Source organism: Eumetopias jubatus, unplaced genomic scaffold (genome assembly GCF_037043125.1).
Source record: "Eumetopias jubatus isolate StellerSeaLion01/CBP00866 unplaced genomic scaffold, mEumJub1_p1.0 scaffold_4, whole genome shotgun sequence".
NCBI classification, from domain to species: Eukaryota; Metazoa; Chordata; class Mammalia; order Carnivora; family Otariidae; genus Eumetopias; species Eumetopias jubatus.
In genome coordinates this window covers 65018291-65044824 of record NW_028274810.1, presented here as the reverse complement: position 1 = coordinate 65044824, position 26534 = coordinate 65018291, and the positions used below count along the sequence as shown (strand labels likewise).

General features: G+C 43.5%; 1 protein-coding gene across 1 annotated transcript; it reads right to left on the bottom strand.

Annotated features, from left to right (window-relative positions):
• Positions 1–8722: 8722 nt before the first annotated feature.
• On the bottom strand, positions 8723–25982 carry COA7 (cytochrome c oxidase assembly factor 7). Its single transcript, XM_028106732.1, has 3 exons — positions 25820–25982; positions 22468–22608; positions 8723–10003 (listed from the first exon to the last, which is right to left on the bottom strand). The coding sequence occupies exons 1-3, from the start codon at positions 25923–25925 to the stop codon at positions 9555–9557; spliced, it is 696 nt and encodes a 231-aa protein (XP_027962533.1). The 5' UTR covers positions 25926–25982; the 3' UTR covers positions 8723–9554.
• Positions 25983–26534: the final 552 nt, after the last annotated feature.

The window sequence follows — 26534 nt, the reverse complement described above, 5'->3', positions numbered from 1 at the left end:
TTCTGAGGTATCATGTATAATGAAAATATCCTTGGAAATCCTTTCAATCATTCAACAAGTACAGAACCATCACTCAATAACACAGCCAATTTTTCCTCTAGTAATAGAACAGACTGCTATTTCTTTGATGGTATGTCTGAAGAGACTGGCTTGCCTTAAATACTAGAATCACACTCAGTATGGCAAAATGTGCACAAACTAAGGATTTTATGAGGCGTGTAGGAACTGATACCAATGGAAGGAACAGCAGATTTACCTCTCCCATAACACACCATTCTGCGGAATATGCTAAGTGAGTGAAATAATACTTAATATATTATTGGTCTTTCTCTTCCCATGTCTCTTTTTATTCACAGCAAGTAAAATTTCTGTAAGCTAAAAAAAAATAGTACCTATCTCATACGGTTGTTGTGAGAATTAAGAGTTAATATTTATAAAGTATGGGGCGCCTGGGTGGCTCACTCATTAAGTGTCTGCCTTCAGCTCAGGTCACGATCCCAAGGTCCTGGGATCGAGCCCCGCATCGGGCTCCCTGCTCGGCGGGAAGCCTGTTTCTCCCTCTCCCACTCCCCTTCCTTGTGCTCCCTCTCTCGCTGTCTCTCTGTCATATAAATAAATAAAATCTTTAAAAAAAAAAAAAGCCCACCTGGGCTCTGGAGTCCGTCAATTAGCCTAAGTCTACCTTAAACCTCCCTGGCTGAAGAGTTAGTCTGCCCACTTCCCCCCTGGCTCCCTTTGTTGGAGGCAGCCCTATGGGTTTAGTGGATGGTAATACAAATACCAGATTAGGATCTGGGTACCTATCATTGCCTTGCTGGGCAACTGGAGGAATTTCATGTCCTCTCTGGTCTCAGTTTTCCTGTCTATTAAAGTGAAATGGTTGAATTCAATATCAAATTAAGTATTCTTTCACTGAGCACTGCCCAGGCATGTTCACATCATAATGATCCTATCATTAAATTGAGCACTTATTATTCACCAGACACCATTACGATACCAGACACATTATACCATTGTACATTCCTTGGTTTGATCCTCATGATAAACTAACGAGATATTTTTCAGAACTCTAGAATTTAAACTTGACAGGGGTAGTGATGTTTGTCTTTTTTTTTTCTTTCATGATGTATCCCCAACTGCTAGAATAATGCCTGGAACATAGTAGGTGTTCAAAAGCCATTTGTGGAACAAATGAATGAGGAAACAGTCTAGAGAGGCAGTGATGTGATTTGTCCAGGATGTTAGTTAGAAAATGCCACAGCCAGGATTCTAATCCACACCTGCCTGGCTCCAAAGTCTATGCTAACACTTTTCCACCTGCCATAAGGGTGTGATTCTCATTTTACAGATGAGGAAACAGGCTCAAGCAAATGGAGCTCCTCTCCATCATCTCTACTGCCTCTCTGATCTTGTTCTAAGCACCTGGGCCCCACCCTGCTGGAGTAATATCACTTTGAAAGCTAATGCAGTTTGTCACCTCTGCAGAAGATTCTTCTCAGGCCTCAAGAATAATATTCTTCTCTCTTCACAAAAGCAGGGTCACTGGCATAGGCAGCTCAGGTTCAAATCCTGCTCTGCTACATATTGTTGTGATCTTGGGCAATTTCTCAATATCTCTGAGCCCCCAATTCCCTCATCTGTAAAATGGGTTCCATACTTCCTAGATATCTCTGGATGTCTCCTCCTCCAGAAGGTGCTCTGCACCACAGTTGGCCCTTAGTGAATGTAGCTATAATTACTCTAGCCCAGAGCAGCTTCACGGTCAAAGTCTGCTGCCACTGATGACTGCTGGGGCCTCCTAGGAACTGACTGGAGGCCACTGGCTCAGGGAGAGTAGGGTCAGCTGCTATTCTTGGAGCTGATGGAATTCAGCTGGTTTCAAGTTCCCTCAGAAAGCCCTGGCCCAGGCAGCTTGGCTGGTTATGTGAGCACTGAGATCTGACCTCAGCATGTTCTCCTGGGCTCTCTACATGGCCCAGACTGGAGAGAACCTTGGGGCACAGAGCATGCTGCAGGGAGACCACGTCCTCCTAAAGCTGACCTCGGCCTTTTAACTCTTGTTCATCAGCATCTCTTTGGTGCCCAGAAGAACCTGGATGCTGTTTTGGGATCTCCCAGAGATTGTAGAAAGTTTTCAACCTCTGGATGACAGGCAGCCTCAGGAAGTGAGAAAAGGGGTCAGGAGAGAGGCAGGACTCCAGTTTAATCCCAGCTGCACTCCTCTCTGGGTCTGTGTCGTTTTACATGTCACTTTGTCTATCTGAGCCTCAGTTTCTTTGCCTGAGAGCTCCTCAGGGGGCTGCTGAGAGGATTAGAGCATCTGGCACATAGTAGACGTGAGCTCCTAAATGACAGAGAACTTGTTACATTCAACTCATTCTCAGTGTTTGTTGAATGGGTAATGAATTATGGAGGGCACTGAATGGAAATGCCTTATTGGGCTCCCATCTTTCACCACACTCATCCCTGACCCCAATCCTCATGTAGAGGATTCCCCTGCATCAGCCCCGACAGGTGGGCATCTCCTATTGGCTTGCATATCCTTGTGATAGGAAACTCACCTCTTCCTAAGGCTTCCATCCATCGGTTCTAGTTCTGTCTGTCGCCTTGCAGCTTCCATCCATCGGGCCTAGGTTTGCTCTCTGGAACTATACAGAACAAGCCTGGCTCCACTTCCAGAAGACAGTCCTCCAGTGATTTATTACACAATTACAATGTGCCAGGCATTAAACTAGGCATCTCCCTTACTTTATCTCATTTAACCCTTCAACCTTCACATTAGTCTTGAAAAGTAAACATTATCCCTACTTCAGTGATAAGGAAAATGAGGCTCAGAGAGGTAGCATAACACACTTGTATGTGGCAGAGAAATGATTTAAATCCAGATCCTCCAAAATGCTACCTTTTCAATGTTCAATTGATCCACTGGAAGATAGAATTTGTGCCCCAGAGTCCCTTCCCTTTCCTTTAGTAAAGATTTTTTATGTACCTTACCTGTACCAGATCCTGAACTAGGCACTGGGAAGAGAGATGAGTCAGACATAACCCATAGCCCTGAGGCACTTACAGCCTGTCCCAAACCTACTGAAAACAACCAAGAAGTACAAGCATGGTCAGAGCACCACTGACCCTGGGGATCAAGGAGGGTTTCCCGGAGAAGGTGACATTTGGGCTGAGTACTGAAGGACTATTAGGAATTGGCTAGGCTTGTGTCAAGGAGGGTAAGAAAGCAGATGCTTTGGTGGAACTGCTATATAAAAAGCTGAAGCTGTGGAGCCCAGTCTGCAGAGGGTCGTGGTGCCAAACCAAGGAGCTATGACTACAAACCACGTGAGTGGATCATCTGCTTTAGTATGTCTAAGAATCTCCTGGGGTTTGCTTATTTAAAATCCAGATTTTGGGGGCACCTGGGTGGCTCAGTCGGTTGAGTGTCTCTTTTTTTTTTAAGATTTTATTTATTTGAGAGAGCGAGCGAGAGAGAGAGCACAAGAGGGGGTAAGGTCAGAGGGAGGAGCAGACTCCCCGCTGAGCAGGGAGCCCGATGCAGGACTCCCGGGATCATGACCTGAGCCGAAGGCAGTCGCCCAACCAACTGAGCCACCCAGGTGCCCAAGTGTCTGACTCTTGATTTCCGCTTAGGTCATGATCTTGGGGTCGTGGGATGGAGCCCCATTTTGGGCTCCTCACTAAGCAAGGAGTCTCCTTGGGATTCTCTCTCCCTCCCTCTGCCTCTCCCGCTTGTGGTCTCTCTCTCTAAAATATTTTTTTAAAAAGATTTTATTTATTTGACAGAGAGAGACACAGCGAGAGAGGGAACACAAGCAGGGGGAGAGGGAGAAGCAGGCTTCCTGCTGAGTGGGGAGCCCCACATTTGGCCCCCTGCTCAGTGAGGAGTCTGCTTCTCCCTCTCTTCCTTTCCCTCTGTGTGCTTGCTTTCTCTCTAATAAATTAATAACTAAATCCTTAAAAATAAAATAAAATAAAGACACTGTCCTGACCACAGCCCCAAAAAGTACTGATCCATCATGTGTCAGCTCCAGCTTAGACAGGAACTTTTCTTCATGAGCAGCTTCAAAAACAGTACACCCCTGTGGCTTACAGTTCCTAGATATGAAGATGAGCCTGGACCTGATTTGTCTTGGGGTGGTTGGAGGCTGCTAAGGTGCCACACTGCGCTGTTCATCTCAGCAAGCAGCCACTGATGTTCCAGCATGTGCCCAGCCTCATTCTGGGCACTGAGGATAGAGATGAAGCCAATCAAGTCCCTATTCTGCAGGAACTCACAGTCTTGTGGAAAGTGGAGGCCATCAATACACAGATGATAATAGTGTGATCAGCGCTGTGATGGATGAAATTCAGGGCAGAGAAAGTCTCTAACCAGCCTAGGTGATAAAGGGAATGCTTCCAGAGTGAAAAGATGAGGTATTCTACTTAAAACGTAGAAGGGGCAGGGGCCCTCGCTCTCTGACCCCATTATGGGGGAGAGTCAGGGGTGGGGATCGGGACTTGGGAGGGGTGATAAATACAAATAAAAAACGAGGGGTGCCTGGGTGGCTCAGTCGTTAAGCGTCTGCCTTCAGCTCAGGCCATGATCCCAGGGTCCTGGAATCAAGCCCCGCATCGGGCTCCCTGCTCAGCGGGAAGCCTGCTTCTCCCTCTCCCACTGCCCCCTGCTTGTGTTCCCTCTCTCGCTGTGTCTCTCTCTGTCAATTAAATAAATAAATAAAATCTTTAAAAAAAATAAAAAATGAAAGGTAAAAGGGCATTCGAGAGAGAGCAACCAGCATCATAAATGGTTGGCAGTAAGAAACAGTCTGGGTGTTTTCTTTTCTTCTTTTTTTCTTTCTTTCTTTCCTTTCTTTCTCTCTCTCTCTCTTTTTTTGGCAGTGGTGCAGAGACTCCAGGCAGCTCCCAAGTTACGAAGAAGATGGAGCTAAATATGGAGGCCGGGAACATATCATGGGGGTGGGGAGACTTATATGTTAGGCAAAGAATTTTGGCCTTTCCCCTTTAGACAGTGGGGAGGCCTGATTTATAAACTGTAATACAATCACCATTCCTTAAGCCTGGGAAGGAGCACCAGCTGGGAATAGTTTCCACTCCAGGCCCAGGCAGGTGCAAGTCTTCTCAGTGACTCTCTCCCCACTGGGGCAGTGGTGGGGGGAGACAGGAGGCGGGCCCCACACCCACCCCTTCCTCAGGCCTGTCTCCAGCAGCTGTTTTATGCCCTGAATACCTCTAGAGAGCCTCACCATCAACTCCCTGGATATTAAAAGAATGGCAGCAAAGGCAGACTGTCTTAAAAGCTAGACTCCCTCACAAGTTACCACCACCACGTGGAAAGAAAACAATTACCTAATTATAAAATATGGGCCCATAAAAATCTTTTAAAAGAAACATTAATCGTTCTCTGATAAGAGCTCCTATGTAATTCTCCTAACAACCCTAGAAGGCATCGTCATCCCCATGTGATAGGTGACAAAACCACGACCCAGAGATCAGATAAACTTGTGCAAGGTCACACAGCCAATAAAAGGCAAAATCCAGATCAGAATCCAGATTAAGACCTTTAGACCTAAGAATTGGAAAATGCCTGGTACCCCCCTCATCCACCAACCCTAATATAGAATTTAAAATGAGAAATCTAAACTATAACATCGTCAGGAAGCCAAAAATGTTTTCACTTTTCCCCCCAAAGTGATTACTTGATGCTTTTTAAAAATACAAAATAATTTTATTAATTTATTATTTTCTCATTCTTTGTTAGGTGCCCTAATCACTCATGCTTAGTACGCCTTTGACTAATCCAGAGTTGCCCACATCTGTAGGATCTGAAATCTAGGCATTTTCCCTCTGCCATGTTGCCTCTCAATTTTTTTTTCTTTTTTTTTTTTTTTGAGAGGGAGAGAGAAAGGTGGGGAGAGGCAGAGGGAAAGAATCTTTTTTTTTTTCTAAGATTTATTTATTTTAAGAGGGCCTGGGTGTCTCAGTTGGTTAAGCCTCTGCCTTTGGCTCAGATCATGATTCTGGAGTCCTGGGATTGAGCTCCATGTCCTCATTGGGCACCATGCTCGCAGGGAGTCTACTTCTCCCTCTCCCTCTGCTTTCCACCCCTTATGCTCCTGCACTCTCTTTCAAATAAATACATAAAATCTTTAAAACTTTTTTTAAAAAAGACTTATTTATTTTAGAACGAGAGAGAGCACAGGAAGAGGGAGAGGGAGAATCTCAAGCAGACTCCCCACTGAGCGCAGAGCCCGAAGCGAGGCTCAGTCTCATGACCGTGAGATCATGACCTGAGCCAAAATCGAGTCAGACACTTAACCAACTGAACCACCCAGGCGCCCCTACCTCTCAAAATGTTTTGAAGCAATTTCATAAAACTTCAACAAATTAAAATGCAATTTATTTCTAATTTTTAAAAAAATGTACCAAACAGTTCAAAAAAGTTTTTTGTCCCCATCCCCATTCACAGGCTCCAAATCAATATGAATGGCACCCCCTGTCCACCCAAGTGCCCAGGCTGGAAATTTGGGTTCTTTTTAAATCTCAAGCTGTTTCCACCATCCTCCCACCCCCACATTATTCTCCCATCCATTTTCTACACTAGGGTGATCTAATTTCCTGCTTAAAACCCTTCAGTGACTCTGCATGACCCAAAGGATAAAATCCAAATCACTAGACCCTCCGGCCTTCCCCTCCCTCTCTGAGACTCTTGCTTCCCTTTCTCACAACACTGAGCACTGCACTGTGAAATTTTAGTGAGAACACTAATGAGAACACAAACCACTAGTCAATTACGAAACTTCGTCTTCATTAGACCATCCAGCCCAAGTCTGGCACAGAGAAAAAAACATTAGAAATAGTTGCTAATGATGATTCAAACGCCTGCTAGTCAGAGGACACAGTAATGAGTAGCTTGCTGTGACCAGAATCTGAAAACCTGCTTTCAACCCTTGCCTCAAAGGTTGCACAAAAGTGAGAAACTCAACCATGCTGGCTCTCATCAACCCATTCCTTCCCAGAGCAACCTGGGTATGAAACGGCCTTGGACCTTTCCAGATTTTTCCAGACAGTAAATTATTGCTCTTTACATTTTAATAACTTTTGTGAAATGTTACATTTTGAAACTGTTAATGCTTACTCCATTGTTCCCAACCCCATCTCAATATATGATCCAAAGACGGCAGGCACCTTGGGTCCCAGGCAGGAACTGGTCCATAAAAAAAACCCAGCACATCTGCCACCAAAAATCAAATTAACTCTTCAAAATTACAAAACCAATGATTTAACTGGAAAGATGCTATTCTTTAAAAAGTACTTAAGCAACAACACTATTGAGCCAAAGAATGCTAGTAGGCTATAAAGGACAGTGAGGGGTAATTGTTTCCTCTGCCATGTTCCAAACTGCATTTCATGTAAACATATTGCTTTTATAAACAAAAACTTCAAACCTTGCATTAAAAAAAATTCAATGTTTACATTTTTTAAAACCTGTGGTAAAAGACACATAAAATTTACCATCTTAACCATTTTTTTTTTAAGATTTTATTTGAGAGGGAGAGGGAGCAGCAGACTCCCTGCCAAGCAGATAGCCCAGTGTGGGGCTCAATCCCAGTACCCCGAGATCACGACCTGAGCCAAAGGCAGACAGTTAACCAACTGAGCCACCCAAGCGCCCCCATCTTAATCATTTTTAAATGTACAGTTCAATAAAGAAATTTCACATTTTTGTGCAAGTAATTTCCAGAACTTTTTCATCTTGAAAAGTTCAAACTTTATACCCATTAAACAACTCCCTATTTTCCCCTTTCCCGAGCCTGTGGCAACCACCATTCTGCTTTGAGTTTAGACACCTCATGTAATTGAAATCACACAGTATGTCTTTTTGTGATGTCTATTTCACTTAGCGTGTCTTTTAGGTTCACCCATGTTGTAGCATGTGTCAGATTTTCCTTCCTTTTAAGGCTGAGTGATATTCCATTGTATGTATACACATTTTGTTTACCCACTCACCTAGACATTTGGGTTGCTTCTGCCTTTTGGCAATTGTGAATGCTGCTGTGAACATAGGTATACCCAGAAATGGAACTGCTAGATCCTACGGTCATTCTAGGTTTAATTTTTTGAGGAACTGCTATATTGTTTTCTGTAGTGGCTATACCATTTTACATTCCCACCAACAATGAATAGGGATTCTAATTTCTCCACATCCTTGCCAATGCTTGGATTGGCAGCCAATGCTTGGATAAAACAGCCACCCTGACAGGTGTGAGATAATTATTTCATGCTTTTGATTTGCATTTCCCTAATTATTAGTGATGCTGCACATCTTTTCATATGCTTGTTGGCCTACAGAGTTTATATTAAACAAAACAAAAGCTACTTCACATTTAAAAAATAAACTCACTTTTTAAAACTTCTTGTCTGCTCCTGGGAAAGTCCCTCTCCTCTATCAACTTGAGAAGCTGGCAGGCTGTGCTTACAAACCTTCATCCATACAGCAAGTCTTCCTTCTAGGACAGCTGCAAAACTGGAAGCCCAGAAACAGTAGGTGGTGACAGATCAGACCTGTTATTGCAGGAAAGCAACAAGCTCGCCCCCTAGTGACAAGTTAGAAAGATAATAAAAAGAGCAAATGTTTACTTAAAAAAGCACAACCACCATGTAGAACATAATCTCTACCTTACCCAGAGTCTGGAGAGAAACTAATAACACAAACTACTAATCGATCAAAATAGTTTATTCACAGGGACAGTTAAAAAGGTTCAGGTCCAAGGGACAAAATGTGTCACAAAATCCTTGCTTACAAATCCCTAGCTGAAGCTGCCTTGGGAATAATCTGCTCCTTAAGCATGGTGAGCAATGCCAGGGGAGTGGACTGGGGATGCTAACTGTCAACTGTGAATGCCTCCACTAAAGGCAGGCTTATATTTCATCATCTTTGGCAACCCTGACATATAACGACCTTTAATTTTATGTTGTATGTCCCTCCCAATCTCTGTGAATTTATTGAAGATCTGACTCTAAAGGCAAAAAGGAAACCCACACCAATGATTACATAAGTCAGAGGGTGGCAGTTGTGACTATTTGACTTGTTCTTAGCTGCTTAAGCCCTCTATTATGTAAATCAAGATACTTTCTGATTTTCAAGCCCTCCCAACTAAAATAATAATAATAACAACATCTGATTCCTTCAGGCACTATGGCTGCTGATTTTTCCAACTTCCTGCTCTGTCTCCCCTCTGCACCCCCCCACAATCTCTATGGCTCTCTAGTTTGCTGTTTTTCACTGAGCTATAAGACTTTGAGAACAAAAATCCCGTTATGTGCGTGCCTTCACAGAACACAACAGACAAAAAGAACACTGACTGAAATAAACATTTTAGGCTACAACCCAGTAGGTGACACTCTGGGGCAATGGGTCTATGTAACCAGAGCTACTGACATTAAGTCCCAAGTCTTCCTGCCCCAGCAGGTTGACCTTTAAGGGCTACATAAGACATAGGAGGTGCCAGCCTCAAGCTGTTTGTTGCTTAGGAATATGGACCACACTACCCAAATGTCAAAGGCTGGACATTTTTCTGCTGTTCTTTGTGCAGCTGCCGGGCCCGATTTTTTAGTATCTCGGCCTTCGCCTCGTCTTTATCTACGCCATCCCCCAGCCTGTACATGCGGCTGGCATTGGCACAGGCCCAGATGTGGCCCAAATCACAGGCTTTCATTGAATATTTACATGCCAGGCCCATGTCCTTGGGAAAGCCAGGGGCACCCTGCAGGAACATGGCACTGAGATTGAAGCAGCTGGAGGCATAGCTGCCTTCGCAGGCCCTTGTGTAGTAGTCTCTAGCCTTCTCCAGGTCAGGCTGGCCGTCCTCATTGATCTGTCCATCATGTGCCAGGAGACCAACATTGTGACATGCCTCCACAGACTTCTTTCCGGGCCTCTCACATGCCATCAGAAAGCAGCTGGAGGCAGCTTTCAGGTCCTGGGTCAGTCCACCTGGGAGGAGGGAAAGGGAAGAATAAAATAAACCCAAGCCAGGGCAGAACCTGAATGTCTCAGGCCAGTGTTAGAGAATTCCTGAATAAAGTTCATATATTTTGAGCTAAGGCAGCACAAAAGGAAGGTGGCCTGGTATGATGCACTAACCTTCCAGCTTTTTTAGCCTTGGAATCTTTTGTTCAAGTGGTATCTTGTGAGATATGCCACCCCTAAAGGAGCTGAAAAGTGGGGATTATAATAATAGCTACCTTGTGGGGTTACAACAAGAACATGTGATCTTATCAGCACTTCATTCAATGTTCATTAATTTAAATGTATAATGAATACATATTATTTGCCAACCACTGTGCTAGGTTCTGGACAATAAAGAAACACTGTCCCTAACCTTGTGGATTTTAAGTCTAATGAAACAGATATTTAACAACCACACAACTAAGTGTTAGGATTTTAAGTGTGTCAAACATGTGGAAGAAAAGTACAGGATGTTATGAGAATGTATCAGGACTCTGACCTAGATGGGGATAAGGTCAAGAAAAGCCTCCCCAAAGAAGTGACATTTGAGCTATAATATAATGGGAAAAAAGAAGGAAAAAAATACGGGGTGAGGGTTGTTCAGGCAGCAGGAATAGGATACAAACAGAAAAGGAGCTTATACGGCTAGAACCCAGAAATCACTAGGGAAAACAGGCTGTAGAGACAGGCAGGGGTCAGAACACGCAGGATCCTGTACTTATCCTAGGAGCAATGGGAAGCTGCTAACAGGTGATTTTAAACAAAGGTGGTGACAGGGCTTAATTTTCTCTTTAGTTGTTGTTTTTTCATGGAAAATTTCAAATCCCCATGTATGACTGATGTGAAATGTTGGGGCTCAGGAGCAAACGGTCAAGAAAGAATTTTTGAGGCACCTTCAGTGCAAAAAGGGTGGTTTTATTAAAGCACAGGGGACAGGACCCGTGGGCAGAAAGACCTGCACTGGGGTTGTGAGGAGGGACTGATTATATACTTTCAAGTTGGGAGGGGGTTAGGGATGGTGTAAGTCTCTAAGGAATTTGGAAGCAAGGTTTCCAAGACCTTGAGGGGCTAGCTGTTGTTAGAAAGTGTCATTTACTATCTAGTAAAACCTTAGTCATGAGACCCTTCAGATGTATATCAATGGGCCATATGCTTGGAGGATGATTGCTAACATACATCTTGGGGGGTGGGGTAGAGATGAAGTTTCCAAAGGGATTTTTACATGATCCTTGAGGTTGGGCTAATGTCAAGCTAAGGTTACCTTTTGCCTTTAGCAAAGTAGTAACATTGAGTTCCTGCCTGTCTCAAGAACTTGTAAACGGGCTGTAAGTTATAAGGAAGTTTAATTTTTTCCTTTTGCCTTTGTTCTCCACATCACTATCACCCATTCTCAAAAAATACAAACATCCTATCTTTTAACATTTTTAAAAGAAATCACTCCAAATCCACCTCCTAGAAATAACATCACTAAGAGAATACCATTCCAGCTATCTTTGTAGTATGGGTTCAGGTAAGATGCTGCTGGCTGAATGGACGAAAAATAGGGTTGCATATGTTATTTACAAATAAAAAATTTAACTTTGGTTTTACTTGAATTTATCAGAAGAAAACCAAACTGAGTGACACTGAAGAAACTACTTGACTTCAAGAGAATATTTCTCACCAGAGAAATTTCCTTTTTTTTTTTTTTTAAGATTTTATTTATTTATTTGACAGAGAGAGACAGCGAGAGAGGGAACACAAGCAGGGGGAGTGGGAGAGGGAGAAGCAGGCTTCCCGCCGAGCAGGGAGCCCGATGTGGGACTCGATCCCAGGACTCTGGGATCATGACTTGAGCCGAAGCCAGCCGCTTAACGACTGAGCCACCCAGGTGCCCTCACCAGAGAAATTTCCTAAATGGGCCCCTGGAGTTACAAAGGGATTCTTTAAAATATTAAAAAGGTTACAGTCATTGTTTTTGTTTTTGAACCAAATTTTAGAAGTACTAACTCACAACTATAAAAGGTGAGGATACTGGCATCTCATACTTCCTCCCAACTTTCCTCCCCACCTTCTACGTTTAGTCATTTCAATTACTTCAACTTAGGAAGACAGCACAGCACAGTGGTTAACAGAAGCCTGGGCCCTGTAGCCAGAAAACCTAGGCTCTAGTCCTGGCTCCATTTCTTGTTGGCTGTGACCTTAGGCAAGTTACTTAATTTGTACAAGCTTCTGTTTTCCTCATCTGTAAAATAAGGAAAACAGTAACTATACTTCGTATGTCAGAAACTTCAATGTGTTTTTACAAAGAACCTGGCACATAATAAGTGCTCAGGAAATATTATGGTTTTTAATGCCCTAAAAGTTTACATTATTTACATTCTATTTGGTATCCCTAATTAGCCTACTAGTCATTCTAAATGGATTCTGCTCATCACTGGTCTTTTCATTAGATATTCTCCCTTCCCGAATTACTTTTTTTTTTTTTAAGATTTTATTTATTTATTTGACAGAGAGAGAGAGCGCACAAGCACAGGGGGAGCAGGAGAGGGAGAAGCAGGGAGCCCAATGCCCCGCTGGGTCCCAGAACTCTGGGATCATGCCCTGAGCAGACGCTTAACAGACAGCCACCCAGGTGCCCCCTGAATTACCTCTTTTGATTAACCTCTTTATTGGTTATCAAATAGAGTTTTCCAGAAAAGCTCAGAGATTCTATATCCCCTGAGTTCTTTGAGTTTTGAGAGTGTATTCGTGACACCTTTATATTTAAATAGAATATAGTTAAGGTCTTGTTTTTACATCTAGCCTGACAATCTATGCCTTTTACTGGAGTGTTTACTTACATTTAATGCAATTACTGATATAGCTGGATTTAAGTCTACAATCTGTTTCTTTCCCATTTGTTCCAAATGCTTTTTGCTTTTTCTCCTTTCTTGCATTCTTTTGAATTGTGTATTTTTTTTAAGATTTTATTTTTTTAAGTAATCTCTACACCTAATGTGGGGCTCAAACCCACAACCCCGAGATCAAGAGTTGCACGCTCCACCGAATGAGCCAGCCAGGTGCCCCAAATTGTGTATTTCTAATAGTCCATGTCATTCTCATCATTGGCTTTTTAGTTATACCTCCCTTTTCAGTGACTTATCTAGTGAATATATAACATTAACTTATCACAATCTACCATGAATTAATATACCACTTCACATACAATGTTAAGTACCTTACAATATACTTTCATTCACTTACCACATTTCCATCCCTTGTATTAATTGCCATCAAGTTTTACTACTACATATACTACTTTTTTATTTTACTTCTCTATATAAGCCTCACAAACACTGCTATTATTTTTGCTTTCGACAGTCTTTTAGAGACAGTAAGAAATGAAGAAAAAGTCTTTTATTTACACACATATTCTAGTGTGCTTTATTCTTTTGTATGGATCCGAGTTTCCATCTGTTACCATTTTACTTCGACCCAAACAACTTTAACATTTCTTGTAGTGTAGCTCTGCTAATGACTCATTTCCAGAGCTTTTGTCTATCTGAAAATGAATTTATTTCATCTTCATTTTTAAAGATATTTTTGCTAAAGTCGAATTCAAACTTGACAGTTTTTTCTTTCAGCCCTTAAAAGATGGTGTTCTTTTGTTTTCTGGCTTATGTTGCTTCCGATGAGAAGTCATGGGTTGTTCTCACCACTGTTCCCTTCAGTGTCTTTCTCAGATTGCTTTTAAGATTTTCTCTTTATCTTTGGTTTTCACCAAATTGGTAATGATGTCTCCAGGTGTAATTTTCATTGATTATTCTGCTTGAGTTCACTGAACTTCATGGATCTGTAGACTGATACTTTTCATCAAATTTAGAAATTTTTCTACTGTTATTTCTTCAAATATTTACCCCCCCAATCTCTTCTCTTTCTGGGACTCCAATACACATATGTTAGAATGATGAATACTGAACCCCACGGGTTGAGGCTCTGTTCTTTTTTTTCCTTAGCACTTTATTTTAGATAATACCTATAATCCTATTTTCAAGTTCACCAATCTTTCAAATTTACTTTCTGAAATACCTATTTTGCTGTTAAGCCTGCCCAGTAAATTTCAATTTCAAATATTATGTTTCTCAATTACAGGATTTTTTTATTAAATTGTATTTGACAGAGTGCGCACTCACACGCATAAGCAGGGGGAATGACAAAGGGAGAGGGAGAAGCAGACACCCCACTGAGCAGGGAGCCTGACATGGGGCTCGATCCCAACACCCTGGGATCATGACCTAAGCCGAAGGCAGACACTTAACTGACTGAGCCACCCAGGCGCCCCTCATTTATAGGATTTCATTTAGTTCTTTTTAAGTGTCAATTTCGCTAATGTGATTTCCCATCTGTTCACTTATTATGCCCATCTTTTATTTAAACCCTTAAAAATATTTACTATACCTGTTTTAACAGGTTTCTTAAAAAATATTTATTTATTTGAGAGAGAGAGAGCGGGCACATGCCTGTGCAAAGGCATAGGGGAAGGAGTGAAAAGAGAGGGACAAACAGAATTCACACTGAGTGTGGAGGCCAACACAAGGTTCAATCCCATGACCCTGAGATCACAACCTGAGCCAAAACCAAGAGTTGGCTCAACCAACTGAGCCACCCAGGTGCCCCTTATTATACCTGTTTTAAAATATTTAACTGTTAATTCCAACATCTCTGTCATATCTAGGTCTATGGACTGCTTTTTTTGTTGTTGTTTAGCAATTTCTTACTTTATGCGAAACGCTGTAAACGATACTTTGTTCAGTCTGAATTTTGTTGTATTCCTTTGAAGATTGTTGAATTTTGTTCTGGCAGGTAGCTCACTGGTGAATCAAGCCAAAATGTCTTCAGGACTTTTTTTTTTTTTGAGAGAGAGAGAGATAGCAAGAGAGTGCACAAGTGGGAAGGAGAGGGAGAAGCAGGCTCCCTGCTCAGCAGGGAGCCCCATGTGGGGCTCAATCCCAGGACTCTGAGATCATGACCTGAGCCAAAGGCAGACGCTTAACCAACTGAGCCACCCAGCCACCCTCGGGACTTGTTTTTAAGTTTTGTTAGAGCAAACCTAGAATAATCTTACTACTAAGGCATGGCCTTTTTGGAGTCTTGGTTGAATGTCTGTGATGTTCGATGTCTCTCCACTCTGGCTGGTTGGAATTCAAACCCATCACTGTGAAACATATGGAATCTCTTCTCAGTTCATAGCTCCCCAGTAGCTTTCCACTACAAGGTCTCTCAGTCTCCCTCTATGCATGTGCAGCTTAACTTTAGGCCAAAGACAAGAGCATCCCTATATGGATTTCTGGAGCACCTCCCTCTCCATCTGCCTTGCCCCCCACCCAGCTCATGCTTGCTCTCTCTCTCTCTCAAATAAATAAAATCTGGAAGGAAGGAAGGAAGGAAGGAAGGAAGGAAGGAAGGAAGGAAGGAAGGAAGGGAGGGAGGGAGGGAGGGAGGGAGGGAGGGAGGAAGGGAGGGAGGGAGGGAGGGAGGGAAGGAGGGAGGAAGGAAGGAAGGAGCTACACAGAGAAGATGCTTAACCAACTGAGCCACCTAGGCGCCCCCTAAGTTTCACCTAGTTTCTTAGTAGCCTGAAAGACATCTGAAAAGATGTTCAGAATAACCACAGTATCTTCCACAATTAAGAGGTTTATCAGTGGTTATATTATGCCACAATGAACAAGGTTTATAATCTATTCAACCGGTCCACCAGTTGTATAGTTGGTCATAGCCCATACAGCTTCCTTTTGTGTCTTTTTTTTTTTTTAAGATTTTATTTATTTATTTTATTTTAGAGAGAGAGAGAGCAAATAAGTGGGGGGAGAGGAAGAGAATCCCAAGCAGACTCCAGGCTAAGCGTGGAGCCCCACGTGAGGCTCAATCTCATGACCCTGATCCCACAACCTGAGCCGAAATCAAGAGTCAGATGCTTAAGCAACTGAGCCACCTGGGCGCCCCTTCCATTTGTGTCTTAAAGTCCTCCTTAGAATGCCAATGAGGAATGGGACTAATCTTTGATTCACAACTTACTGCATCTGGTCCTGGCAGCCAGATATCATGTTTTACGTTTTCCACATTGCTTCTTTCTGAGTATTAGTTTTGGGGCTCATTGCAGGCTGGGAAAGATGGCAAGTGCTCCCACATCTATTACAACGTGAGTCTGTTCATCTGTCCCAGTGACAATACTTCCTATGGCTCTTAGCACAGAAGTCACAATGAGCAGTTCAGGAGCTCTTCAAAGCTTCACCAGTTGGGCCACAACTCCTCTTTTCACAACCATTTCAATCTGTTCATTTGGACCATCAGTATGGTAAGAAATGGTCCAGCAGGTATCTGCTAATACTTCTGGATCACTGCAATAAAGGAGATGAACTAAAGTGGGAAGAATTTGCTCAACAGCATCTACAGGAGCATAGGATCCTTGTTGGAACAAAAATCTGAAAGTGTCCAGATAAGATTATCTAAGTAACCACATGCTAAAGATGACATACCAGGAACTGCAAGAAGGACCAACAGTGGATCAAATGCACCATATTTGATAACCAAGTCTCAGAAAACTGAACTATTTTGTGTAATGTTTCCTAGAGCTCATACAGCTTATTCACTGATGTGAGCATGGGAAGATGTCAATGGAGAAATGAATGCTGGGATAGCACCTCTATCTACCACAGCCTTGGTCTGTTCTGATATCCCAGAAACAATGTTAGTGAGGACTCAAGCAGATTCAATTGAATGGGACTATGAACATTTCTGTCCAAAAAGACACAAATTTTGGAATCAAACCAGCCCATATTATGTTGTCTATGTGGGCTGCTTTTCCACAGAAAGCAGTTTCTTAGCAGCTTTAGTAGCCTGGGGGTGGCTTTCCAAATTGTTGCTATTTATGCCTTTGACAATGTTATCAACAGACCAACTTACACTGCCTTGGTTGTTGTGGTTTTCCTGCAGTGAAGAAGTAGCATTATCAAGAAATGAGCTTACATTTCTCCTTTCAGCATCTAGTCTTCCTCCTTAGCTTTCCTCAGGTTTCACATTAACTTCTACTCGGTACCACCTCATTTTTATACCGTCTTTCCCCTTGTTCTTCAATCTGTGAAGATGGACAGCAGGTGAATTGCACTGTCGTTGGCAGACTTGGTTACAACACAAAGGGAGAAAGGCCAGCTCAGGCTTCCACAGAAAGTATAGGCTGCGGGTTGGCTGCCCTCAGACACATCCCCAAGACAGTGTCCATGGTTTATATTCTTTTTTAAAAATTTTTTAAAGATTTTATTTATTTATTTGACAGAGAGAGAGAGAGAGAGAGAGAGATCACAAGTAGACAGAGAGGCAGGCGGAGGGAGAGGGAGAAGCAGGCTCCCCGCTGAGCAGGGAGCCCAATGCAGGGCTCAATCCCAGGACGCTGGGATCATGACCTGAGCCGAAGGCAGACACTCAACCAACTGAGCCACCCAGGCACCCCTTTGTTTTATATTCTTAAAAGTTCATTTAGTTGCCTTATGGAAAGAGATTTAGGGACTTGCATTAATCTCCTAACTGTAATCCAAGTAGGAGAGGAGGGTGGCTTGGGTAAGAATGGTAGGAGGAAAGGGAGAGAGACAGGACAGATTTGAGACATATTTTGGAGATAAACCGGCCATGAGTTACTAGTAGAGAGAGGTACCACTTGCTAAGGGTATCTCTTGGAAGGTAACAGGGGCATAATAAACTAGGGGGAGAAGAAAACAATTAAGAATTCCATACTTGGTTTGTTAAATTTGAGATGCCTATGAGAACTCCAAGTAGGAATATCTAATAAACAATCAGCTACATGTGGTCTGAAGTATACAAGAATGGTCTAGATTAAAGATTATTTGCATTATCATCAACTTATCTGAGCCTTCATCTCTGCCTCTAAATTCCACTTTTTAGAAGAGCAAATTGAGGACTCTTTTTTTTCTTTGAGAGAGAGAGCGAGCGAGTGAGAGAGAGCGTGCACAGCAGGGAGAGGTACAGAGGGAGAGAGAGCATCCCAAGCAGGCCCCATGCCCAGCACGGAGCGAGACACGGGGCTTGATCCCACAACCCCGAGATCATGATCTGAGCCAAAACCAAGAGTCAGATACACAACCGAGCCATCAGACGCCCCCAAACTGAGGACTCTTAAACAGAAGGGAAACAAAAATCATCCACTGTTATCACCACCTAGAGACCGTCACTACTTCATTTTTGGTGTATTTCCTCTTAGCACTATGTAGTTTGGCCTTGCTTTTTTGTTTTAAGTAATCTCTACACCCAACATGGGGCTCAAACTCACGACCCCAAGATCAAGCAACCCATGCTCTACCGACTGAGCTAGCCAGGTGCCCCAATTTGGTCTTGTTTCCACATGTCACAAGTCGTCTTCACTCCCCATTAGAAACCCTTTTTAATATCTGTTTTACTGGCTGCATAGTATTTCCTCAAAGAGATATGTGTTAAGAGTTAACTTTTTTTTTTTAAGATTCTATTTATTTATTCATGAGAGACAGAGAGAGAGAGAGAGAGAGAGAGAGAAGCAGAGGGAGAAGCAGGCTCCCAAGGAGCAGGGAGCCCGATGTGGGACTCAATTCCAGGACCCCGGGATCATGACCTGAGCCGAAGGCAGACGCTTAACCATCTGAGCCACCCAGGCGCCCAAGAGTTAACTTCTACTTCTTTTCATACGACATTTAGATTGCTTCACAAAAATAGTTCAGAGCTAAATTCATATATGAAAACATTTGGCCAAAGCATTCCTTGGGTGTGCACACTCTAAGTATATAATCCAAGGTAGGTTCTGCAGCAACCAATACAGTCAGACCTGTTCACATTGATAGAATGTTTTACAATTTTAAAAAATATTTTATTTATGTTTTTTGAGAGAGAGGGAGAGAACACAACCATGGGGGAGGAGCAAAGGGAGGGGGGAGGAAGAAGCAAACTCCTCGCTGAGCACAGAGCCCGACCCCAAGCATGACTTTAGCCAAAGTCAGATGCTTAACTGACTGAGCCACCCAGGTGTCCCAGAACATTTTACAGTTTAAGAAAGCAGTCACATCTGTTCTTGTTTGAGGTTCAGAAAAATCCTATGAAGCAAGTATGAGCGGGCCGTACTACTCTAATTTTGTCAACAAAGAATTTGTGGCTCAGGGAAGGAAAATGTCTAGCTTGATGCTGCACTATCTAAAAGTGGGTTCTTTGGCCTCCTGCTCTTTCCCTTGCCCCAAGTGATCCTTGGTAAAGGAGAGTTATTAACCAGTCTGTGTCAAGAAAGGACACTGGGTGTTTTGTTGTTGTTTTTTTTTTTTTTAGGAAAAGAGGGCAAAAAGACTGGAAAATTCTTTGGCTCAGAACTAGACAAGGGGAAGTCAACAGTTTTGGCATTTACTTCCTTACTTCCTTACTTAATTACTTATAAAAGATTTTTAAATCCCACAACCCCGAGATCATCACCTAAGCCAAAACCAAGAGTTGGACACCTAACCGACTAAGCCACCAGATGGGAAAGAGAAACCTAAGCAGACTCCACGCTGAGCATGGCGCCTGACATGGGGCTTGATCCTGCAACCCAGGAGATCACGACCCGAAACCAAGAGTCAGAACCTTAACCAAATGCACCACCCAGGTGCCCCCTATTTTTTTAAAGATGTATTTATTTATTTGAGGGAGAGAACACATGCGAGTGGGGGTGAGGGGCAGAGGGAGGAGAGAGAATCTCAAGCAGACTCCCCACTGAGCATGGAGCCTGACGTGGGGCTCGATCTCATGACCCTGAGATCATGACTTGGCCAAAATCAAGAGTCAGAGGCTTAACCAACTGAGCCATCCAGGTGCCCCAACAGTTTTGGCTTTTAGACATGGCAGGGTCCAAGGTCTGCTAAAGAGCAGTACAAAAGGGCTTGAGTAGCAAAGATCAGCTAACAGGATCTTCTGTGACTACTTTGGTTTGAACACCCAGAGAAATTTATTTAATAATGTCAGTTTAGGGCACCTGGGTGGCTCAGTTGGTTGAGCGACTGCCTTCGGCTCGGGTCGTGATCCTGGAGTCCTGGGATCGAGTCCCGCATCGAGCTCCCTGCTCAGCAGGGAGTCTGCTTCTCCCTCTGACCCTCTTCCCTCTCGTGCTCTCTATCTCTCATTCTCTCTCTCTCAAATAAATAAATAAAATCTTTAAAAAAATAAAAAATAATAAAGAAACTAATTAAAAAAAAAAGAATGTCAGTTTAACAGGATTAAGTATTGATTTCTAAACACTCTGTGTTCTTTCACCCTCAAATACCTTCTCTCTGCCTGAGACAACTCCATTCCACCTCCACCAAACTCCACTGTGTGCTTTAAGTCCCAGTTTCAATGCTGCCTCCTCTGTGACAGCACCCTCTGCATCAGCACTGAACACACACTCCCAGCACTGAACCCCCACAGTACTTTATACGTCTCTCTGAAGATGCTTATCAAGCTCTCCCAGGTGTAACAGGTATTAGTGTCCTTCTTCTCCGCTACTGGTCCATATCTAATTCATTGTTTCACTGAAGATAGTACAAGTGTGCTCAATAAAGGAACATTTAAGAGGGGGAAAAAAGTCTCAATGTACAGTCATTAATCACATAGATTTGTCTAATAAGAGAAAATAATTTCAGAGCCCCTTTTGTTTTCCCTATTTCAATAAGGAACTCAAAGTTCTTGTAAAAACTATAGTAAAATATGGTATAAACATTACTTTAAAAGAGATGGGGTGGGGGCCTGGCTGGTTCAGTCAATAGAGCATGCGACTTGATCTCAGGGTCGTGAGTTTGAGCCCCAAACTGGTGTGGAGATTACTTTAAAAAAAAAAAAAGTATAAAAACAAAAAGAACCCAAAACTTTACCAAGACACAAATCCAGAGACTAAATAGCTAGGAACATTTTCGGTTTTGCATGTTGTATTATAGATGAGTTCACACGATATACGAATCTGTATTTGGCTTTCTTCACTGAAGAAATATATATGTATATAATATTTCATAAGTTTTTCATCACATCAACAAGATGCTCTAGGAATGTTATTTTTTCATGGGCTAAATAACATTCCATACAATGGAGGTAACAATATTTAACTAAGCTGCTACTGTTGGCACACAGGTTTTGGGTTTTTTTTAAATCATTAATATAATGCAGTTATGTATTACTTGTAAATTGTAAGTTAATGAAAATAAAATTTTGCTAGGTAAATAATACCGGGGTATCTTTTCACATTAAATTTTTTTTTAAGATTTTTATTTATTTTTATTTTTTTAAGATTTTATTTATTTATTTGAGAGAGAGAGAGAGCACATGGGGGGGCAGGGGGAGAGGGAGGAGCAGACTCCCGGCTGAGCAGGGAGCCCAACAGAGGGTGATCCCAAGACTCTGGGATCATAACCTGAGCCATAAGGCAGACACTTACCTGACTGAGCCACCCAGGCACCCCTTTGTGGTGTTTTTAAAATATGCCCATAAAAAATAATAATAAAATAAAAAAATACAATATGCCCATAAATTCTTTGATATTCCTTCCTTCAAGGAGTAGGCTATCAGTTCTCTATTAGTGTGGGCTGGACTTACTGACTCACTTCTAATGAACAGAATGTGATGGAAATGAAAAACATGTGACTTCCAAGGGTAGGTCATAAAGGACACTGTGGATTCCATCATGCTCTCTCTTTTGGATAACTCACTATGGAGGAAACCAGATGCCATGCCATAATGACACACAAGCAGCCCATGGAGAGATCCCTGTCACCAGGAACTGAGGTCTCCTGACAACAGCTGGAAAGGTCTTTCCTAACAAGCCAACAATCTTAGAATTGGAACCTCCAGCTCCAGTCAGGCCTTCAAACGACTACAGCCCTAGTTCCCTGGTTAATGCCTTAACTGCAACCTCATTAGAGACCCTGAGGCATACAGCTAAGCCAATCCCAAATTCCTGACCTATAGCAACTATGTGAAATAATAAGTTCGTTGGAATAATTTCTTATTTAGCAATAGATAAACTCATTACTCCAGTGATAACTGCAATTAGGGCATGAGGCAAAAAGATAAGATGGTAGAGAATTAATCATTGGTCCCTTGCTCTGTGCCAGGCACATGCTGATGCCTTTACCTGCATTATCTTATTTAATCCTCACACCAACCCTATGAAGCAAGTACTATTTTTCTCCATTTTACAGGTGATACAACTAAGGCAGAGTTAAAGTGACTGGCTCAAAGTCCCACTACTTGCTAAAAGCATTCCCCAAGGTCGGCCAGACTTGAAAGGTTATGTTCTTCCCCCACCCACCCTGCTGAACTCTCTCCAAATCTTCCTACAATGTGCTTCCCAAGGTCTGCGAGGACCCTTCTGTAAAGAGGGCACAGCACGAGGCTCAGGATGTGAGGCCAGCATGACTATCAATAACAATGACCAAAGAAAGCAGAGGCCTCCTTACCTTTCCCAGTCACATAATAGGCCCCCAGTTTGTAGCAGCTATCGCTGTGTTTGTTCTCTTCACAGTTGAACTTCAACACCTTGGCAGCCTCCTCAAAATTCTTCTGGATCCCTTCCAAATAGTCCACCAGCCGATAGCATCCTGTGAGGAAAAGGCAAGAGCTGTTCTTCATGTTCGGGGCTGCTGCACAGCAGTGGGGAAGGCTGAGGTGGGGCGGGCCAAAATGTCTTTTATTTAGGACCAGCTTCTGTCCTCCTGAGGAGTGGCAAGGTGACCTCACCACAAAGAATGCAGGTGTTCAGTCATTCCTACAAATGCCATCATCTGCCCTTAGCCAGGGACTGAGCAATATACAGGCTGGAGAGACCATGGCCGCTGTACTGGCTCCATCACTCACCAGCCATCCGGGTGGAGCCCTTCTGCTCCCTGTCACCCAGGGCCAAAGACTCACTGACTTCCACGATTGAAACTTTGCTACCTTTGGAACTTCCCAGGAAGTTCAGCAATAAAACACTGGAAACCAAAAAGGTCCATGGGCTAGTCTTTGTAGTAGCAAGAAAGGTGTGCCTCCATGACGATACACCTCAGCCAGGTTGGGAATGAGAAGCCCAATGACAGAGTAGAAATAGTAGCTACTAGAGGAGTTGGAAATAAGACTCTATCTTTGGCAGTCTCTGGTCCCAGTGAGCCTCTTCTTAACATCTCTCCCCTCTGTTTTTGTCCCTTCTTCTTCATCCCAAATGACACTCATCTCATTCATTTTCATTCAACAAATATTTGTGCATTTATGTGTAACCATGTACCAAACACTGTTCTAGATGCTGGGAATATAGTCACTTGCCCTCCTAAAAATTACATTCTAGAGGAGGGGAAAAAAAAATAAGTAAATAGGTGAGCAAGATGCATTTATTTTTTTAAGATGCATTTAAACAGTAATAAATTGTTATATGATTGAAATAAAACAGGATAGAATAGTTCGTTATGCACGTTGGGGGAATAGTTACCATAAACCGGGCAGTCAGGGAGGGCCTAGTAAGGACTGTGATGTCCAAGCTGAAATGTGAATAACAAGAATGAACTAGCTATTTTTTTTAAAGATTTTATTTATTTATTTGATAGAGAGAGACACAGCGAGAGAGGGAACACAAGCAAGGGGAGTGGGAGAGGGAGACGCAGGCTTCCCGCGGAGCAGGGAGCCCGATGCGGGGCTCGATCCCAGTTCACTGGGATCATGACCTGAGCCGAAGGCAGACGCTTCACGACTGAGCCACCCAGGGGCCCTGAACTAGCTATTTAAAGACAATGAAATGGAATGGGGCAGAAAGTTCCAGGTATAAGAAACAATAGATAAAAAGACCCAAAAGAGGGAATAAGTTTGGTACAAATAAGGTATAATGTAGCTGGATCGAGGAGAAAAGGGGTAGGAAATGAGGAGAGAAAGACAGGGGCCAGATCACAGGGCATTGTGGAACACAGGAAGGACTTAGGATTTTATTCCAGGTCAATGGCAAACCACTGGAGGGTTTTAAGAAGGGCAGTGATATGATTCAATTTGCATTTTTATTTATTTAGTTTATTTAAATATTTTATTTATTTATTTATTTATTTATTTATTTATTTATTTATTTATTTGACAGAGAGAGAGAGAGAGAGAGAGAGAGAGAGAGCACGCACACTCGAGAGAGCAGAAGCAGGGGGAGAGGCAGAGGGAGAGGGAGAAGCAGCCTCCCCGCGAAGCAGGGAGGCAGATGCAGGGCAGGGCTCCATCTTGGGACCCTGGGATCATGAGCTCTGCGCAAGGCAGACACTTAACCAACTGAGCCACCTAGGTGCCCCCAATTTGCATTTTTAAAAGGTTACTCCAGTGTATATGTTTGTACATGCCTGGATGAATACGGAAGAACAAAATACATGAAGGGGTACACTCCAGCACTGATAACAACAAACGTGTTGTTCTGTTACTTAAAAATCCAATAAGATAGCATTTAGTAAAACAAAATGAAAATTCAACTACCAGTTTGAGGGCAGAGAACAGATTTTAAGGGAGAGCGCATGCAAACAGAGTCAGGTTAGGCGGCTATTTCGGTAATCCTGGTGAGAGATCATGATGACTTCAAAGGACAGTAGCTATAGTAACGATAGCCTCCTCTCAGGCTCTCCTTCTCAAGTGCTGCAGCCAGTCCTTTTACGCCCACTCTCCGCACTCCACTGCTCCGTATACTACTCTCCAGCATACATTACCACGAATTCTCTCCTCAGAGACATGTATGGCTCTCCACTGCCTACAGAATAAAGTCTAAATGCCTTACCCTGGCATTCAAGGCCTGATACACCGTGGCCCGGACTCCCTCTTCAATCGTATTTTTAACTATAGCCTCCCTTCAATCTTCCACAAGACAGCATTCTCTTCTCCCACACCGTTCTCCACGTAATCAACACTTGCCTGCTCCTCCTGACCTCCCCCAGAAGTCTTCCCCAACTCTCCTGCTCCTCAGTGACTCCAACTCTTCTTAGGACACTGGCGAGCCCTCAGAGAACCACCCTGGGTTCTTGTTAAGCCATTATACAGCACAGCAAACTCTGGCTAGTTGGTTAGCTTCAAGAAATAGCTTTACCATATTCTGGAAACCAGACTGCAAGCTGTAAGAAGGTTGGGCCAGTGTCATTTTTTTTCCCTTTATAAAAATAAAGTAGGAAGAAGAAAACCACCCAAAGGTACTGGCTGCTCTGGGTGACCACTGACACACTCAAGTCAACTCAACGTTCCCAGAACACAAGGGGCACATTCATGCCTCAGGGCCTTTTCACTAGCTGTTACCTCTGCCTAGCATAGATCTCCCTGACCTTCCTCAAGGCTCTGTTCAAATGCCACTTTCTCACTGACTCCCTCTGACCACTTAATTTAAAAACTGCCCTCAACTCCCCATACCTGTCAGTCCTTTTTCCCATTGCAGACTTTCTAACATACGGTTTCATTTATTTCCTTACGTTTATTGTCCAACTCCCTCCACTACAATGTAAGCTCCAGAAGAACAGGGAATGGTATCTATCTGTTCACTGATGTATCCCCACCCCTCTCTCCCAACACCCAAGCACATCTCCTCGTACCCGCCCCGGCCTCCAGGCTCGGTCCCGCCGAGGATCCCCCCGCTGCGAGGCCCGCAAGTCCTGGGGGAACCCAACCCGTTTCCCCCCAAAACACACAAGGTCGTCAGTGTCCCACCGCGTCCCCATGAGTCCCCGGCCGGAGACCCCTTCCAGACCTCCTTCAGCGGTCGCTCGTGACCCGTGGGGCCCCCACCCTTCCCCCATGCGCCCCCACGTGTCCCCAGGCTGCGCTGGCAGCGCTCACCGTCCGGGTCCTTCTCGCGGTAGCACTGGTAGTTGCACTCCACCTCCATGTTCTCCAGAAACGACTTCACCTGCTCCTCATCCTGGAAATCCACCACACCCGCCATGGCCCCCGCTCGCCCAGCCGAGGTTAGCCCGCCGCGGCTCAGCACACCCGCCCTGCGGTCACGTGAGCCAGCGGAGGGGCGGGGCCCCGGAGGGGCGTGCCGCCGAGGGCTGTGCGCTCACCCGGTATTCCGGAAGCGGGAGCACCGCGAACCTAAATCCCGGAGCTGTCGAAGTTTCAAGCTGTTAAAAATCTTGCTACGCTCATTCCTTTACTAAAACCGGAGACAGTCTTTCTGCAGCACTTTTTCTGTGCCAGCTTTGTGCCCTTCATGATTTTCTGCCTGCAGTTATTTAGTTCATTCGTTCGTTTGTTTGGTGATCTCTAAGTGCCGACTGTGTGCCTCACCAAGTGCTTGGTTCCAGTAATACAATTGGGAAGTATGGTCCCTGCCTTTAAAGAGCTTGCAGTTTGGTAGGAAGACATTTGTTTATTCATTCAGCAAGCATTCTGAGCATCTACTATGGCAGGTATAGCTGCACAAACCAATATTCATAAGTCTATTCTAGTGCAATGAGAAGTCTGGTTCATCTGTATGTTCCTCCCAGACCTATTTCCCCACACCCCCGCCCCCAACCTGAATGACCTAAGAAATGAATGGCTGTGGGAG

Coding starts and splice junctions, on each gene's coding strand:
- COA7 (XM_028106732.1), bottom strand. CDS start 25,925: ATGGCGGGTGTGGTGGATTTCCAGGATGAGGAGCAGGTGAAGTCGTTT. Junction 22,609..25,819: donor CCGCGAGAAGGACCCGGACG/GTGAGCGCTGCC, acceptor TTTTCCTCACAG/GATGCTATCGGCTGGTGGAC. Junction 10,004..22,467: donor CTATTATGTGACTGGGAAAG/GTAAGGAGGCCT, acceptor CCCTCCTCCCAG/GTGGACTGACCCAGGACCTG.